This window comes from Pan paniscus, chromosome 7, assembly GCF_029289425.2.
Source record: "Pan paniscus chromosome 7, NHGRI_mPanPan1-v2.0_pri, whole genome shotgun sequence".
NCBI classification, from domain to species: domain Eukaryota; kingdom Metazoa; phylum Chordata; class Mammalia; order Primates; family Hominidae; genus Pan; species Pan paniscus.
The window spans coordinates 35,832,501-35,852,271 of NC_073256.2; the positions used below are offsets into that span (position 1 = coordinate 35,832,501).

The following is a 19,771-nucleotide window of genomic DNA, read 5'->3' on the forward strand; positions in this document are numbered from 1 at the left end:
AATTATTATTATTATTTAGCGATGTTCAAATATCTAATGGTTTCATTAATAAGTAGGAGAACTACCTGATGATGAAGCTCCTCTAGATTTTCTTTCTTTTTAAAATTATCAGAAAAATAGACGCAACGTAATAAAATGACCAAATGGCTGCATTACAGGACCCTGCAAATAGAGAGTATTGCAAATGGAGCACTGGAGGATGACAATGCTGAATCTGGCCTACTGACATTATTGAATCTCTCCTTGACAGCTGTGACAGGAAGCACTTGTATCTTCTGGCTAGTTCTAAGTCTCTCTTCACTGATGTTCAAATAATTCATGTTTAAAATGAATAGTCGATCAAGTAGATATGACCGCACAGAAAAAGGCGAAACACACATTCCAGAAACAGTTCCCCAACATCCAGGCACAAAAGCCCACCCATCTCACCCTGAGGAAAAATGAATGGAGGGCAAACACTTTTTACTTCAAACAACGCAAAACAAGGAAAGCTAAAAATAAAGAAAGCATACCCATGTTTCTTTTCTTGCGTCAGGTGAATTTTCCACGAATATGACATGGGTAGCCGTCAAATACAAAGTACCTAGAGCTGCTTTTTTAGGAGACACTCGATCTACCAAGCGGACATTTTCAACCTAGAGAAATCGGCAATGATGAAAAGAGTTAGCGTAAAGCAGAAGAGCAGTTCACGAAATAAATGATAACAGGGTAAACTCACACCTACTCCAAAATACAAGTTTTTGAGAATTCCCCCAATAATAAAACCCAAAAACTTCCCCTTAAGTTAATCGGATCTCAGAGCAGGATTCTGTATATTAAAAGATGAACATTCACCAGTTACGAAAATACGAGTTTAAAGGTACCACAAAAGATTTGTAGGTCCTATTAAGAATACCCTCTCTGGGTTTTACAATGGTCAACGCTTTCATTTCATTATAATTATATTACATTTCTAATGTAAAGCAGAAAGTGTATGTGTTAATGTTCTGAGTTTACACTATGTATCCATTACATTCTATGAAAAAGAAAACAGCACATTTTCCTATGTGTTTCTAGCTTGTAGAAATGGCCTTAAGGCTGTTTGCTTCCATATAAACTAGTAGGAAGTATAAACATACATACGGGAGAAAAAACTATCAGAGAAATGTGGAAAACATACGGTCTCAAGATCCTTACATTCATTTATAACAAAATCTTCCTAACGAACGGCATTATCACCACTCAGCTAAAATCCAAACTGCTAGAAGAGATTTCTAGAAACAATTTTTACAAAGCATACATCTCTTATATGCAGAGCAATTTTAAGGACATGTGCACTGAGATCATCCTAACATGAAATGTAATGGAAATGACAAGACAATCTCTACAGAGCGAGAGAAAACTGAAGCAATGGTAATTCTAGTAAGACACAGCCACCATAAGGAAGCCACCAGAGGAACATTCCTGTAATGACCACAGGGCACAGCAATCCTACCACTGCCAAGTATCAACCACCTGCAGAGAAACACTGACTCATCCCTCAAGCCAAAATGGTATTTGCTTCCATGAGGCAGCTTAGGAACACATTGTATTCGCTCCATTCTTCAGTTTAAATAGAAGCTGTGGGCCGGTGCAGTGCCTCACATCTGTAATCCCAGCACTTTGGGAAGCCGAGGCGAGTGGATCACCTGAGGTGAGGAGTTCAAGACCAGCCTGGCCAACATGGTGAAACCCTGTCTCTACTAAAAATACAAAAATTAGCCGGGTGTGGTGGTGGGTGCCTGTAATCCCAGCTACTCAGGAGGATGAGGCAGGAGAATCGCTTGAACCCAGGAGGCGGAGGTTGCAGCGAGCTGAGATTGCGCCACTGTACCGTAGCCTGGCGACAGAGTGAGACTCCATCTCAAAATAAATAAATAAATAAAATAAAATAAAAGTACAAAAATTAGCCTGGGGTGGTGGCAGGTGCCTGCAATCCCAGCTACTCGGGAGGCTGAAGCAGGAAAATCACTTGAACCCTGGAGGCAGAAGTTGCAGTGAGCCAAGATCCTGCCACTGAACTCCAGCCTGGATGACAGAGTGAGACTCCATCTCAAAAAAAATAAATAGGCCAGGCACGGTGGCTCATGCCTGTAATCCCAGCACTTTGATCATGAGGTCAGGAGTTCAAGACCAGCCTGGCCAACATGGTGAAACCCCGTCTCTACTAAAAATACAAAAATTAGCCAGGCGTGGTGGCCGGCACCTATAATCCCATCCACTCGGAAGGCTGCGGCAGGATAACTGCTTACAACTGGAAGGCAGACGTTGCAGTGAGCTGAGATCGCACCACTGCACCCCAGTCTGGGCAACAAGAGCAAAACTCCTTCTCAAAAATGAATAAATAATAGAAGCTGTGGTCCTGATCTAGTTTGGGAGTCTCAGACTTCCCATCTACTCCAAGGGAAAGCCAGGGGAGTAGCAGACCTCGTGAACATTCCTCAGAACACCAAGAACAAACAGGACCCAAGACCTCCCATTGCCTCAGTCTCCTCTATGCCCTTAGAGCCAAGCCAGCCCTCTAGGAGTAGCTCTAGAGGGTCCCATCTCACTTCCTCCCAATTTTCAGAGATCTACTGAGGTCAATAAAGAATTAGGTATTATAAATATCTGTAGTTATACAATTTACTCTGGAGCATTGTGAAATTCCTGAGGACTTGTGAAAGTCTATGTATGTTAAAGACATACATTCAGCAACAGTGCCCTTCACCTACCAGCTTATGTTTTTTTCTTTTTACAAGAATTCTTTTGTTACTGATATGCTGCACATTCTTTTGTACGGTTATCCATCATGGTGTATTTTTTGCGAATGGTGTTCATATCACTGGTTTACTTTCCTACTGGGTGATCAGCATTTCTTACATATTTATAAGAACTGTTTATACAGTAAGGCTAGTAGCCCAAGGCCCAATGAGTTTTTATAACTGCGTCCTTACCAAACTTTTAAAAATTAATTCTAGTATGAATCTCCTGAATGTTCTGAGTAGCCAAATATTTTCTGTAATAATTTGTTGCTTCCTTTCCAATATTTATCTTTTTTCCTTGTATAATAGCATTAATTAGAAACTTCAGAGTAACTATAAATAGCATGGAGACTACAGTCACTCTTGCATTGTTTTTCATTTGTTTAATAACAGCTTTGTTGAGATATAACTCATATACCATACAATTCACCCATTTAAATGTCCTATTCAATGGTTTTTAGCATATTCACAGCACTGTACACACCATCACTGTGCAAACATTAACACACTATTTTAAAACATTTTCATCACTGAAAAAAAAAATCCTGCACCCATTACCAGTCACATCCCAGTTATTCCCCCAACCACTCCAGCCCTAAAAAAATCAATTTACCCTCTGTCTCTATAGATTTGCCTATTCTGAACATTTTGTATAGACAGAATCATACAACATGTCATACTTTGATACTGCTTTCTTTCACTTAGCAATCATGTTCTCAATCTATGTTTCAATCCAAGTTCATCTATTCATAGAATGTATCAGTGCTTTACTTTTTGTTGCCCCATGATATACTATTATATGGACATATCATATTTCATTTACCAATTCATCAATTGATAGACATTTCGGTTGTATCTACCTTTTGACTACCAGGAATAATGCTGCTATGTACTTTTGAGCATAAGTTTTTGTATGGACGTATGTTTTCATTTATCTTGGCTATACATAGGAGCGGAATTGCTGGGTCATTTGGTAACTCATATAGTAAGGCTTCTGAAGAGCTTCTGGACTATTTTCCAAAGCAGCTGTGCCACTTAATATTCCCACCACCAATATACAAGGGTTCCAATTTCTCCACATCCTTGCTAACACTTACTATAATCTCTTTTTTTGATTATAGTCATCCTAATATGCGATCTCATTGTGGTTTTGATTTGCACTTCCCTGATAGCTAACAATGTTGAGCGCCCATTTTTAATGGAACACTTATTATCTTTTACCATTGAGTTTCATGCTGATATTATCGCATTGTGAAAGTGACCTAATCCTAGTTTACTTAGAGTTTTGATTTTTAAAAATCAGAAGTGAATGTTATGCCTTTCTGATATGTATTTGGATAAATATTTGGTTTTTTAACTCTAGTCCTAAATTATCAATAATAGTAATAGATTTCCTAATCTTTAAAGGAGTCTTGTGTTCCTGCTATATGGCCAACTTGAAATCACAACTACGTAATTCATACATAGTCATTATATATTGATATTTTGATTCCTTGTATTTTCCCCGCCATAGTTGTTATTTTGATTTGTTTTTTTTCTTTTGCATCTGTACTTTTAAGAGAGAACCTCCATGCCCTAGCCTATTCATGCTGCTGTTATCAAGTGAATTCACCATGGTTATGATTACATCAATTAATCAGGAAGCTTTCAACATACAAAGTATTTATTAGTTGAAACAAGTATAGTACTTCCTTACACAGAAATAATTCTTTAGTAATGGTTTCAACTTCTTATGTGGTTACAGATCCATTCACTGTTTCCAATTTTTACTAAATCTCATTTTACTATTATAATACCTTTACAAATTATCTTACTGCAGATTTTCAAATTTTTACAATCTTTTAATTCTTATCTGTGGGTAAACCCCTCTCTTCTTATCCCTTCCCTCATTCCCAATACTGTGAATTGTTTTCTTTTTACCTCTTTGTGATTTGACAGGCAAAGGTTTTTCTTTAAAGTAACAGGTGTTGGATATATCAACTTTATTTTTCTTTTCTACTTTGTTAATTTCTGGTTCCTTAATAAATGTTTTAACTTGCTTTGCTTGGGCATGCCATGTGGTTTTTGTCTGTCTGTTTCTAAATTTTCAGATTTCACAGTCAGTTTGTTAACTGTCATTCTTTTTGTTTAATAACAAAAGTTTTTAAATTCAATCATTTTCCTCCAAGTATATCTCAGGTTGCATCCTGTGAATATTATTCATAGTATCCTCATTCTTCTTTCTAGATGGTCTATAATTGCAGTTTTTATTTCTTCTTTGACCTGAAAGTTTTTAAGGGGAGCATTTTCCAAATTCTCATATGGTTGGGATATTTTACTTAAACTTTTATCATTAAACATTCTATTTTAAACTAACTACAATAAAGATATTATGAAAGTATGGGAGGAGAAAAATAAGGGGATAGAAACTTTATTGAGATAATCATATTGAGCATAAGATAATACTTTGAGGCAAAAATATTTGATATGGATTATTCTCCCTACAGAAGTAGAGGAAGCTGTATCACTTAAATTATTTTTAGAAAAGCTCAGTGGAGCAGAATAAGGTACGCAGATGTTGAGAGATTAGAATACTACCACTGAGATGGGATTTTTCCATGTCTTTTTGTTAACTTTGGATGCTGCTGCAGGAAAGTTACATTCCAAAATTTGGCAATAGTTCCTACAGGTCCCAGAGCTGTCAAAAGCAATTTTGAAGATACAGAGAGGGAAAAAAGAAATAAGGAGGGGAACACCAACAGTATGATTTCCCAGAGATACTAACAATTAAAAATGAATTATAAAAATTAAAATTCAGTTGTCTTAGATACGTTATGAAGTCAGAAAGCACTGTTCAGGGACCACCTCACAGTTTATACTAAGACGTTGAAAACGATCTAAAATGAAATAAATTTCAGAGTTTGGGCACCATCTTGAAGACCCACTGACTCAGTAATTCAGCCTTACCGTTGGGCTAACTTAATTCTGTCTCATCTATACATATACGCTGTACATACTACAAAGTAATAAGGCCAGTTTTTTACTTAGGGAGAGCTAAGACTAAGGAAACAACCAGCTTCTCAAAACAAAATTGTTGCAACTCATTTGCCTGCTCCCAGGAGCACTATGCTTAAGACATACGAGGTATTCATACTCTGAAAAAGGCTATGGAAATCTATGCTAAAGATATTACAATATATTATTAATTCTTGGATGTACATTTTTTACATTCTGGTATTTCTAAAAATGGGACACATCTGATGACTGATGTGTAAAAAGCTATTGTGTCATTTCATTGGCAGTGCTTCTTTCTTCTTTTGTGGTTCATAAAATCTTGCTGCCTCTTAGCATCACTGATGTCTTAGATTTGTTGAAATGTGATAAATTTAGTCTTTAGCACATAGAAGATAATAATTGAAGCCATGGGACTAAAAAAGGTTACCCAGGGCGAGCAGGTAGAGTGAGAAGAGATCTGAGGAAAGCCCAATGTTTAAAGGTCTAAATGAAGAAGAGGAATCAGAAAAGCACAGAAACAAAGAAATGGACAGGCAACAGGACAATCAGGAGATTCTGCTGTCAAGAGGATAGCAGAGATAATATTTTAAGAGAGAAGGAGTGTCTATGTCAAATGCTGCTGAGAGATGGAGTAAGGCAAGAACTGCAAGTGGCCCACTGGATTCAGGAACATGGGGGCACTGGTGGTCTTAGCAGGAGGGGTCCTGGAAGCATGAGGATCATAAGACATGAAAGAGCAGCTTGAGGTGTCAACTCCCAGGCACTGAGAAAGTAGATACCACTCTTTGTCAAAGTGGGGTTTGAGTGGGCAGAAGCAGATAGTGTGACCACTCGAACTCCATCCCGGAGCAGCAAGAGCCACGTTAGCTTTTCAGAAGCAACTGGCACGTCAAGACATTTGAAGGAAAGATGCCTATTAGTGCTACCAACCGGGGCATCTGCACTTGTGATACACACGGGAAATAAAATGACTCCATTAGGCCGGATTGAGAAATACAATTTAAAGGATCAGAAGGAGGTGGGGATCACTGAGCAAAGATTTGTTTATCCTGCTTATATTGCTTCTCCAATCCTAACAAACTTATGCCCCCAGCTTTTAGAACTTGCCTTTTTAAAACTAGAAAACATGTACTTATTTATTTAATGTTTAAAGATTTGGAAATATAACAGGAAGAAAAGAAAATCACCCCTAGGACCATAATCCAACACAAGCACTGTTAGTCTTTTGGGAAAAATGCCTATACCTCATGTTAAGTGTTTTTGGGGTTTTTTGATTGTTGGTTTTTGTTTTTGTTTTTTTAATTAGGTAGTGAAGCACCACAGGAAATAATCTCCAGGGATGGAGTGAACAAATCTAATCTAAACTGTCTGAAGGCACCGTTTCATTGCAGTATCAACCCTTCCTTTGCCAAAATCTTCAGAACGGTTGGCTATATACCATAATGCACTGATGGTTTGGAGGAGGGGAGAGTAATTAAGGAAGAGCTAGGTAATTAAGGAAGAGCTGTGTCACAAGCCAATGACACATAAATGGATGGTGAGTCGATCTGCAACGTGAACTAATTCAGCAGCAAATGATTACACCAGAGGGGACTGTGAAAATGCAAACCTCCATGGGAACTGGCAGAAATTCTGCGGAAAGCTTTGGACTTCTGAAGAAAAGAGAACTGGGGCATTTCAAAGAACTCCACCAATATCTATGAATCAGGCCAACCCCAGTTGTCAGTTTGTTTATGAAAAATCACCAAATAACAATAAAAACAATAAGAAATATTTTTCGATATTCGACATCCATGCACTGCACAATCACTCTATATTCCTGAGCTCAAGTTAATCCCCACAGTAACCCCCTGAATTATAGGTTCTTGCATAATCCCCATTTCATAGTTCTGTTGAACTTGAGACTTGACAGGCTTTCCCAGATCCTGCAGGGAACAGGTCGCGTGGCCCGGCCAGCATGGGTCTCCAACCTTTCGGCTTCCCCAGATCCTGCAGGGAACAGGTCGCGTGGCCCGGCCAGCATGGGTCTCCAACCTTTCGGCTTCCCTGAGCCACACTGGAAGAAGACGAATTGTCTTGGGCCATACCACACACATAAAATACACTAACAACAGCTGATGAGCTTAAAAAAAAAAAAAGGCCCATGCATAATTTTCATGATATCCACCACCACAGACAGGCAAAAACATCCTCACATTCAAAGGGCAGGACACCCGTGCTAGAGCTAAGGTCTGTCTAACTTCAAAGCCATGTTCATCCTTCACCATGGCTGCGGTGGGCACTTGTAAATGCCTTTGAGTTCATTGTAGAATTGTTATTCAACATTAATATGTTTAGCATACTCAGTTAATAATTATTGTAAGAAATCTTATACATGAAATTAGCATTTGAAAATAGAATGCTTTAAGACAAAATTATACTGTAAAACTATATTCACAAACCACTATCACAATATTATTCTTTTAGATAAACCCAAAAACAAAAAGCTTGGCAATGGATACAAGAGCCCAAAGATTGACACTAGCAGACTTTGGAGATTCTCAGAACTAATGAAAGAGACAGAACACTAAACATCTAATTCCATTCAAAAAGATGCCTATGTGTGGCACTGTGTCAGGTTCTGCAAAAAAAAAAGCAAAAGGGTGAACAAGGTAGCGTCTTTGTCTATCTTCAAGAATCTTATAGATTCAATGGAAAAGACTATGCCCCAGTTTAATGGCTTTTTTGAATTCCTGTCCTTCCTCTGTTGGGGTTAGACTGAGGGGAAAAAAGGGTTTCATCATCTTTTCTAGGCCAAGGCTGAAAACGTTCAGTCAAAACCCTGGGCCCCCCACCGCACTTCCAGGTCTGAGGCAGCCACACTGGCAGCCCCGCATAGGTCCTCCTTGGTCTTCTCTTCACTGCCTGGGCGTCAGGAAGACCTCATAAATCACCGAGAGACAGAGCCTTTCTTCAGTGATCCTCTATTGTGCCACCTTCGAATTTCAATCTTAGAAGAATGTGGGTCTTTCTATCCTGCAGGTCAAACACTGAACTGCTGAACATTCAGGGTTCCAGAATCATCTCAGACTATCTGGGTAAGTAAAGTTGCTCCATAGGATGAGGAATCCAAAGTGCAGGGCCGGGGTGCCAGTCATTGAAAAGGACAGAAAGCAGTGGCACTGGCTACCGGCTTTTCTCAGGCCAAAGACCAAGTCCTCAAAACCATATAAATCAGGCTCCAGATCACTGTCAATCATCTGGGGGAAGAGATCCAGGGACTGTTTAACAGAGAGAAATCAAAATCTCTGCAGCAGCCAAAACCAAAGACAAGTTTATGTTCTAATCTAAGAAAAGCAGCTAGATAAATAGTTTGTTGTGCTAAAATTGGTATCATGACATTTTCTAACTCTACCAACATGAAAAGAAAAGTATTTGTGAGTCAAGAGGCCTGGGCTCTGGTTCTGGTTCTGAAATTGAACTGCTGGGAGCAGGCAGTTTAGACATTATCCCTGCATTTTGACTTCTATAAGGGATCTAAAGGGTGTTTAATGTCTCTCTCCTTTCTAGCAGACTGCAGCTGTGACCCCAGTGGTACTTCATAGACTACCAACGAGGATACAAAATGGCAACAGTGAAAACGCATACAATAATGACTCAATATTAAATTTTCTGGAAATTAAGTCACTCAGTAACCTGGATAGCCAACAAGACTTCTGTGATTTACTGAGGAAAGGAAGCATCAGCCACAGCAGCAATGATGCTCTAACAGCCCCTGAAGCTGGCCCAGAGGCTGCACTGACATCCAGTGTTCTGGTCCCAAAGGACCGTGATAAGCATCCCAAGGCCGAGGGCACCAAGCCCACCAGCCTGGAGGAACAAGCTGCCCAGCCACAGTGGCTCTTTTTCATCTTCCAGATTCCTTCCCCATCTCGAGCTCTTCTTCTTTTTTGCTTCTCTTGGGGAGTTAGGAAATCACTGGCTAGAAACCCTAGAGCACTTGGTAACATTTCCTGAGTTATTTCTATCTCTCATAATTAAGTATCATTTGGATTTAAAACTGAATTGATGAAGCGTCTTGCTGTACTCTTAAAAATAAAGACTTTCATTTGACTTTATTTTAAAATCTATTTAGCACATCCATCCATCCATCTTCTTTTCTTTTTGCAATCTTTAATGTTGATATTCGGGCTACACAGCATGCAGAACAATCTTAGTGTCTCAAATGAAATACCCACCCCTTGGTCAGAAAGTGCCTGAGTGATAAGGAGACCTTGTGCAGAAACAAAATTTGAGACCACTACAGTAATGAGAAGCTAAAAATTCAGGCAGAGTCCTTTTTTTCTCAACGCTCTTCCACTGTGAGTAGAAATGTTATATGAGCCACAAAATGTGCAGGTGTCAAGCACAAAAATGAACATTAATATTGCACTTTAAAATACACAACAGTTAATGTAGTTCTATTACATTGTGCAGTAATTAGCACAGTGATTAGGAGAATGTAGTGAGGGTGCAGGGCACTGGCTGTAAGAAGCACTCACAGGGCACCAAACTGTCAGGACAGAACGTCGTGAGAGCGGCTGGTGTTCCTCCGAGATATGGGGACCGGGATCCCAGGGCCTGTTGGCAGCTCAGATAAGACACATCCACCACCTGGGGGGTGTGGGAGGTCCCAGGGAAGGGAGCCGCTCTTAGATACCAAGGTTGGGAGGATGGTTCTGGATATCAGTTTTACCTTTAAACAGTGCCCATCCTCTCAGTACCTACTTAACTAAGTGCTGATGCCAAATCCAGGCAATCCAGGATGAATTTTTCAGAAAAGCTTATGGCAAAGGAGGCAGCATAACTGTGGTGCGTTCCTTTTAACCCTTCCCTCAAACAGAGGGAGCAAGAGGAGGAAGGGTAATAACAACAACGAAAATAGTTTTACCACTGACCACACAACTACTGAGCATCAGATACTGTGCTAGGTATTATCCATATGCTATTTCTAACCTTAGCTGAGACAAAGACATGGTTACTCCATTTCACAGGTGCTAAAATTGAAGTGCATGAAAAGTCCATCAACTGCCCAAGCCTCGCATCTAGAAAGTGGCAGAGCCAGATTTGAAACCAGAAGTGTCCACTTCCCTGGATCTCTCCCATACCTGACCACTTCAGTCTGGGTCTAATATTGCAAATTAAGGAAAAACATCCCAGCTCACAAGTCTCTCCTCCATCGTCCCTGAGATTTCAGTTGGACAGGAATATGTTTAACAAGTTAAATGCGATGGCTACAGCTAAAAGATTTGGTATCTGGTACAGACCAGCTTGGCTGGCCATGTGACCTCCCTGCTTGCTCATTTCTCTTGTCTGGAGGGGCAAATCCCCGAAAGACCTGGTTCTCCCGGTGGCCGAGGGATTCTCTGGGCGGAGCTCTGAAGTGTGCACCAGCATGTTGCACATCGAAAGGTGCAAAGGCCTCCTGCAGCTATGGAGGAACCATGCAGGAACCAAGTCTCACTTCTAACCAGCCATGCAGTAATTATAGAAACATCTACCATACAGAAATTCTCAAGTCACTTTTATTTATGACAGGTATCACTGTCTGTATAATGGTTGCTAAAAAAAGATGTTTCAAGTTGGATTCAGAGTTCCTGGACAAATGATCCCGTCTGTAACTAACTGCATGTGTGAGAGAGGGGAAAAAAGCATACATCCCACTGGTTATTAAAAAATAATTGTTATTGGCTGGGCATACTGGCTCATACCCATAATCCCAGAACTTTAGGAGGCTGAGGCAGGAAGATCACTTGAGGCCGACAGTTCGAGACCAGCCTGAGCAACAAGATGAGATCCCCATCTCTACACAAAATAAAATAATATCTAGGCATAGTGGCAGGCACCTGTAGGCCCAGCTACTTAGGAGGCTGAAGTGGGCAGATGGTTTGAGCCCAGGAGTGTGAGGTTATAGTCAGACATGATCGTACCACTGCCTTCCAGCCTGGATGACAGAGTGAGACCCTATCTCTAAAAAATAAATAAATAAATAAAATAATTATTAACAAACATATCCATAACACAGACTTCAGAGTTTTACTTCTTGCTCCCACCTCATGTCCACGACTTCATTTCCCCTGTGTTAAACTCACAGAAACAATAGAGTATGCAAAAAATATAAACTACCCAATTATAGCTGGCAAAGTACTCTGACATACAAGAAGAAAAACTGAAGCTATAGCAAATTCTCCAAACAATGTAGAATTGCCACGATCTCTTATAATTACAGAAAAAAGGCATTTGGTTTTTCCAATTTAAAAAGAAAGCACTTTTTTCCTATTTACATAAAGTTACTGAAACAAAAGGTGGTAACCATGAAGCTTCAGGAGTTTTTAAATTCAGCCTTTTGACAGAGAAATAAAGAACATCAACTGTTTTTCCAAAAGGAGTATTTAATCTTTCTACAGCTATAAAACCACTGAAAGTCTTTTCCCAGGACTATTTTATTCAAACGTCAGAGATTAGAGAAGAATTGAGCATAATCCAAGAAAATATATGACACATAACCAGAAGAAACAGAGACTCTACCTTTCATGAAATCCCTTAGATACCTCTGGTATAATGAAGAAAAAATGCTGGTGGGATGCACACACAGGGATAGATCTGGGAGGCATGCAAAGAATCCTATTCTCAAGCTGCCTAAAACAATTAATTCTTCAAAAAATGCATGTTGCTGTGAAACTAAGTTATTTCAAAAACACAGTTAATATAGTTGATATAGTTTGGATCTGTGTCCCCATCCAAATTTCACGTCAAATTGTAACCCCCAGTGTTGGAGGTGGGGCCTGGTGGGAGGTGATTTGATCATGGGGCAGTTTCTCCTGAATGGCTCAGCACCATCCCTCTTGGTACTTGATATGGTTTGGCTGTGTCCCCACCCAAATCTCATCTTCAATTGTAGCTTTCCCAATCCCCACATGTCGTGGGAGGGACCTGGTGGGAGGTAACTGAATCATGGGGCTGGGTCATTCCTGGACTGTTCTCGTGATAGTGAATACGCCTCACGAGATCTGATGGTTTTATAAAGGGAGCTTCCCTGCATAAGCCTTCTCTCTTGCCCACCACCATGTAAGAAGTCTCTTTGCTCTGCCTTCATCTTCTGCCATGATTGTGAGGCCTTCCCAGCCATGTAGAGCTGTGAGTCCATTAAGCCTCTTCCCTTTATAAATTACCCAATCTCGGGTATGTCTTAATTAGCAGCATGAGAACACACTAATATAGTACTGTCCTCACGATGGTGAGTTCATTCTCAGGAGATGTGGTTGTTTAAAAGTGTACAGCACCTACCCTGTCTCTGTCTTGCTCCTGCTCCTACCATGTAAGAAGTATCTGCTCCCTCTTAACCTTCCACCATGATTGTGTTTCCTGTGGCCTCCCGGCAGCAGATGCCTCCAGTACAAACTGTGGAACCATGAGCCAATTAAACCTCTTTTCTTCATAAATTACCCAGTCTCAGATATTTATTTATACCAATGTGAGAATGGCCTAATAGTCAATACAATACAAAGCAAGCTACTTGTGAAAGAACCTTGTGAAAATTAGACAGCTGCTGCCCATCAGTTTAAGCCCTTTTAATTTAATTAATTAAATCTGATAAATGGTGGAGTGCCTGCTCTGTGCCAGGCACCCAGACTATTTATCAGACTCTCCTGGCCAGGAGCAGTGGCTCACACTTGTAATCCCAGCACTTTGGGAACCTGAGGCAGGAGGACTGCTTGAGCCCAGGAGTTAGAGACCAGTCCAGATCATGCAGTGAGACCCTGTCTCTACCAAAAAAATTTAAAAATTAGCCAAGCATGGTGGCACATGCCTATAGTCCCAGCTAATCAGAGGGCTAAGGAGGGCAGATCACTTGAGCCGGGGAGGTCAAGGCTGCAGTGGGCCGTGATCATGCCACTGCATTGCAGCCTGGGCAGCAGAGTGAGACCTTGTCTGAAAAACAAAACAAAAAGTTCCTAAGTGGTCACACTGCCCACAGATGATCTGATTGCACCTCTATCTCCTAGGACTCTTATAGGAGCAAGAGACAGAAATCTCAACCTCATATGGCTTGAGCCAAAAGGGCTTTTATTGGGTCATCTAAAAGGTCAGTGATAGGGCTGGCTTCAGAAGGGGAGGGGGGCTGAAAACACTCACCTCTTCACCCTCAAACTCTTGGCTGGGCCCTCAATGCTGGCTCTCAGCAGGCTCTGCTCATGATGGCTCCAGTTGCCCCTGTCCCATCTCCTGCCACATCCATGGCCAAGAAGAAAAGCACCAGCTGCCCTTCTTGGAGCCCAAACCAAGTATCATTGCATCTCACTTGGTCACACGCTTACCCCTAAACCATTCAGTGTGGTCATGAAATGACATGATTTGGGTAGCTGGATTGGCAGTATGCCACACACCAAAAAAACATACAAACTGAGCATAGAGCAGGCATGGCTCCTCAGAGGGAGCCTGGGAGAGTAGATGATGGGTGACCAAAGCCCAGCACATCCTGCCACACAGTCTAGTCCCCAGGTTGGCACTCAAACAGTAGTCACTCTAGACACACCCTGATCATGTCACTCTCTGTTCAGAGCTACAGTGTCTCCCCGCTGCTGCTAACCGGGCCTTCCACAACCTGGCCCCATCTTACCGGCTAAACAGGTTCCTCCTTTCATTCCCAAAGCAGTCACCAGTCTCATGTGATAGATATCACTGATCATTCTTCCCAGGTATTCTGAGGTACCAGCATCTGTTTCTTCCTCTACCAATATCTATTTAGCCTGGAGAGCCCTTATCATCATACTTCAAACTCTGGACAGAGCCAGTTTCAGCCAGGTTAAGTGAAGTACGGAGGTACAGATTTGAAGACTAAGACCCAGTTTCAAATAGACTCACAATCCAAGAAGTTTAGACAGAGCCGGGGGAGCTACTGTCTAAAAATTCACCCCAGTAATCTTGATACAACTTTGTAAAGTAAGGGGGAAAGGATAAATGAATATATCTAGACTGTTTTGTTATGTTGGTTGCAGAGAAAGACATTAAAAATGAATAAAGATCTTGTAATTCTACGCATGTCAGAAGGATTGTTAGTATATCGGTGTCCCAAGTGAAGAATCTATCTATTTCCCAATTTGACAGAAAATTTAAGTCCTTCCTCCACATGGGAAATGGGGTACTTGATACACACATTTCTACAGATTTTGGAGCCACCTAAAATCTCTAATTCCTATACGTAAAATTATACTGATCAGAGAAAAATATGCTTTGAGGAATTTGCATTTAAAAGGAGAAAAATAAATCACCCAAACTTCCTATTCAGATAAGGATTATTGTATCTAGTTTAGGTCAAGGTAAAAAAAAATCTTGATGATTTTGGATAAGCCTGAGTGTTTATAAATGGGCAGGTTGTTGAGTTCCACCTACCTATACATTTGTTAAAACAGTAGATTTGACTGACGTTTAAGGAAATTTTAAAAATTCTCCTAAGGGAATATACAAGCTAAAATAGTGACACAGCCATAGCTACGTAAGAAGTAAGAGCGACAGAAATTCTTAGAAAAGGCAGAACAAGAAAAAAGTGCCCATTTTTGCTCAGGGGAAATTACAAACGTTATGCCAGCAGCCAACGCTCATAAATAAAAATTCAGGCACTTGAGAATTTTGCAAAGGGCCCATATAATTTATTTTGGTAGGATGACCCTGGATATGTAGGCTTAAAAGAACATGCACTGTTGAACAAGAGCAAAGTCCCAGGATTTATTTCAACACCACCTTAAAATAACCCCAACCAAAAATACCATTTTCAACAAGCATAAAGAAGAGAAAAAGAAGAAAAAAGAGGTTAAAAGAAAAATAAATTCAGGACAGATGCTGGTTCTTTGTAACTCAGTGAATACATGATGCTTTGTATCCCAAAGAGTAAATGTATGGAATGACCTACTAAAGATAGTTGGGTTCAAAACAATAAAGTCATTTTAAAGACATACACTAGTATTGGGAGAATAAGACCTTGCTTTGAAGCAATACAGGAAGTCAAAGGCTTATTTGATTATGATTTTCCTTTAACAATATTTCTAAAATTCTAAAATGATTCTAAATTTGACCTATTTTTGACAAAGGCACTAACAGCAAAGGACGAAACCATCTACTTATATAGCTCTTTGGGAACTATGGGGAAACATTTTTCCAAGGGCGAGTTGTGCCAAATAGAACTTACTAACCAAAGGGAGGAGAAAGCCCAGGCACAGAGAGACCCAAGTCTCATGCTCTCCCTCCCACTAACCCCTGGCAAGTACCAGTGCCAGAGGACGAAGGGGTACACTCTGTCCACCCAGGCCAAGGCCAGGTTCCAGCTGATTTACACATTCCCATGCCTCACTCCTCGGCTTCGAAGCCCCCAAGGACAGACTGCATAATTGGCACCATATTTTTCTCTTTCTCCTCTTACAGTCCGGCCCTAAAGTGTCCATCATTCCCACTCTGGGAAATGAGTATAAAGCAGAATGCCTTGCAGACCCAATGATGTGGAGGCCTCTTCTGAGGCCCAATAAGCAAAGCTGCATGATTGCCTGTCACAGTGCACTCTGAGGTCACCAAGAACAGTAAGAAAAGGACACTGCCACTCACCAAGCGCAACATACTCCCCTCCAGCCTGACACCCAAGATCCACCTCCTTAATAACACCTTTCCTCAATTACCCCAGTCCACTGGGATCATTCACTGTCCTCTGAATTGCTGTGACCTCTCTGATCACTACTTGTTTTCTACTTATCCTACACTACTTCATTACACGCTATCTTTACTGTACACTCTAACCATTACCAAAATCATATTCTCATGGGAACCCAAGTTATTTTATTCCTAATATTCCCTGCAGCACAATGAACAATGCTAGGCAAACACTCACACTAGAACTGTGGGAAGAAAGGAAAAGGGACACACGGTCCTTGGCTTACTGGCTTCCTGAAACAACAATGATCACACTTCAGAACATCACAGCAACCCTCGATGGCAGGATCCTTGAAGATTGGCACTAATGTTTTTGCCTATCTTTGTAGCCTGACGCCAAGCACAGATGTTAAGTATTTGTTCAACGAATGAAAATTAACAGTACTATCGTAAAAATAAATTATGTGATAGCTTGTAGGTAGAATTAAGTATGATTAACCCAGAATGCTTTATTATTGAATTTGACTTTTCAGACAGGAAGTTAAGAAAGATTCAGCTGTGGAAGATGTTGCACATACAGGAAACAGAGCAGAGACGGGGAAAAAATAAAACAAAACTTCATCTGCAAATGTGAAAAGTAGGGCCATATAACTAAAATGGAGAATACTGGAGGAGAAAAAAAACATGTCTGTTGAAAGATATTGAAAGATACTGAAGCTTCGACACCAAGTCACATTAAACCGTTTCCTTTATTCATTCATACAACAAATATTTATTGTGTACCTTTACTCTGTACCAGACATAGAGTGTTCTGAGTGCTGGGGGCACATGAATTGGGAAGATAAAGTCACTGCTCACATGGAGTTTGTACCTTCTGCTTGAAGGTGGGAAAGCATGGAAACAGGGAATATGTTAAAAAAAAAAATCCCTCATGTATTAGTCTGTTCTTATACTGCTATAAAGAAATAACTGACACTGGGTAATTTATCAAGCGAAGAGGTTTAATCGGCTCGTGGTTCTGCAGGCTGTACAGGAAGCAGAGCGGCTTTTGCTTCTGGGGAGGCCTCAGGAAGCTTCCAGTCATGGTGTAAGGCAAAGGGGGAGTGAAGCTTCTCACATGGTGGGCGCAGGAACAAGAAAGAGTGAGGGAGGAGGTGCCACGCTCTTTTAAACAACCAAATCTCAAAAAAACTCACTATCACAAGAGCAGCACCAAGGCGATGGTGCTAAACCATTCATATGAAATCCACCCCCATCATGCAACCATCTCCCACCAGGCCCAACCTCTAACACTGGGGATTACAATTTGGCATAAGATATGGTGGAACTGTATCACCACGTATGTGTGCCAGAAGATTCCTAGAGAGGAAATTAAAGCAGGATAAGCAGTTGGGTGAGGAGGGCTAGCAGGATGCTGTACTAGTCCCTTCTCATACTGCTGTAAAGATAGTACCCAAGACTGGGTAATTTATAAAGGAAAGAGGTTTAATTGACTCACAGTTCTGCATGGCTGGGGAGGCCTCAGGAAACTTACAATCATGGCAGACGAGGAAGCAAACACATCGTTCTTCACAAGGGAGCAGGAGAGAGAAGTACAGAATGAAAGGGGAAGAGCCCCTTATGAAATCATCAGCTCTCATGAGAACTCACTACCACTTACCAGAGTAGTAAGGGGAAACCACCCCTGTGATCCAGTCACCTCCCATGAGGTCCCTCCCCCAACACGTGGGGATTACAATTCAGATTACAATCCAAGATGGGATTTGGGTGGGGGCACAGAGCCAGACCTTATCAGGTGCCCAGGGAAGTCTTCTCTAATAACATAATTAGATATTTCAGTAGAGAACCAGAATGAGTGAGAGAGCCAGCCATGGGGGTATCTGGGGAGAGCATTCCAGGCAGAGGGAACAACAAATGACAAGACCCTGGGCAGGAACAGGTGGATGTGGTCAAGGGTCTACGAGGACGTGAGGACTGGATCAGCATCTGTGAGGGGAAACAAGTAGGAGATGAGGTGCCCAGTAGATGGACAAACCTTGTAGGGCCTGCCGGGACAATGTTATGACTTTGACTTTCACTCTGAGTAGGGTAGGAAGCAACTGGAAGGTTTATAGGGGGAGGGTGGCAGGATCTGGGAAAAATCTTTTAAAAATGGGAGATTTTCCAAAATCTTAGCTTACAGTGATGACATATATATTGTTTTAAAGAACTGTAATATTATTTTTGTTTAATTCTTTACTACACTGTAAGTTCCATGAAACTAGGGCCACTGCCTGTCTTATTCACCATTGGATCTCCAGGGCCTAAAACAGTATCTGGCATAGAGAAAGCACTCAAGGAATACTTCCTGAACGTACAAGTGAAAGGATATATGCATCAATAGTGTCTTTAAATTTATCCGTTTAGCTTAAAAGGCAGAATCCCTTCCTTAAACTACCACTACTCAAACTGGGTGAACAGTTCACCGCAACTTGCACAGTTCAACTGTACCTTGTTCTAAGTAATGTGTGCTTTGCTACAGGCCCTAAGGAATAAAATTTACTTTCACAGCTTGGCAATAAATTTATTTCTCCAGGAATCCATGATAAGCAGTGTTTTAATAAATGCAAAAGAGGAGAAAAGTAAACATACAATTTTTATAAAGTTGTCATAGCCTGCCACAAAACATTAAGTGGGGGTTATTTTTAAACCATTTTAAATGGTTGTGGGAGGAAGGGTTGGGTTTATGTCCTGGGAAGTACTTTTACTCCCAGAGGCTTCAACTAGCTGTCCACCAGGGGAAAGGGCACTAGGAAAAATAGTTTAGACTTTTCCTGGCCTAAGAAATATGGTACAAAATGAGCTTCTTGGACTCACTCTGAGTGCAGTATGAGAATATAAAACTGAACCATCACATGGACAAAGTCACGGAATCTTGGGTGTCTGGTCAAGAGGTTTAATTTCAAGCATACTTCACAGCTTGTCCTGTTCAGAATGGAAAAAAAAAGCAATAAAAATAAGCTTTAAATAAGGATGAGAAAATATATGTACATCTGTGAAAACAAGCATTCCAAATGCTGTTTTTCCTCCAGATGTAAGACAGAAGTGATAACCAAATCTAATCAGTTAATAATGTGAGTTCAATAGGGAAATGTCAGAATTTACTAATAAATAAATAATGGCTCAAGTAGACTTACATAGGAGGTTACAGTTTCATGTCTTTATCATTCCTTACAAGCATATAAATGTTTCAAGGTGTACAGTGCCTTAAAATTGCATCCCTTTTTAAAGCTTTCATGGCAGCACAAATGTAACCCTCTTACTTTCCTCCACTAAAAAGCCAAAGTGTGTTTCCCACTTTCTTCTCCATACTTTCATTC

General features: G+C 40.7%; 1 protein-coding gene across 2 annotated transcripts in view; it reads right to left on the reverse strand.

The window, feature by feature from the left end:
• Positions 1-19,771, reverse strand: part of MTMR7 (myotubularin related protein 7) — a 116,409-nt gene that overhangs the window by 76,046 nt on the left and 20,592 nt on the right. For both annotated transcript variants that reach the window (XM_003823654.6, XM_008977323.4), the window contains one exon: positions 513-635. In XM_003823654.6, coding sequence (XP_003823702.3) covers positions 513-635 — 123 coding nt within the window. Of the gene's footprint in view, positions 1-512; positions 636-19,771 lie in introns of those variants that run through there.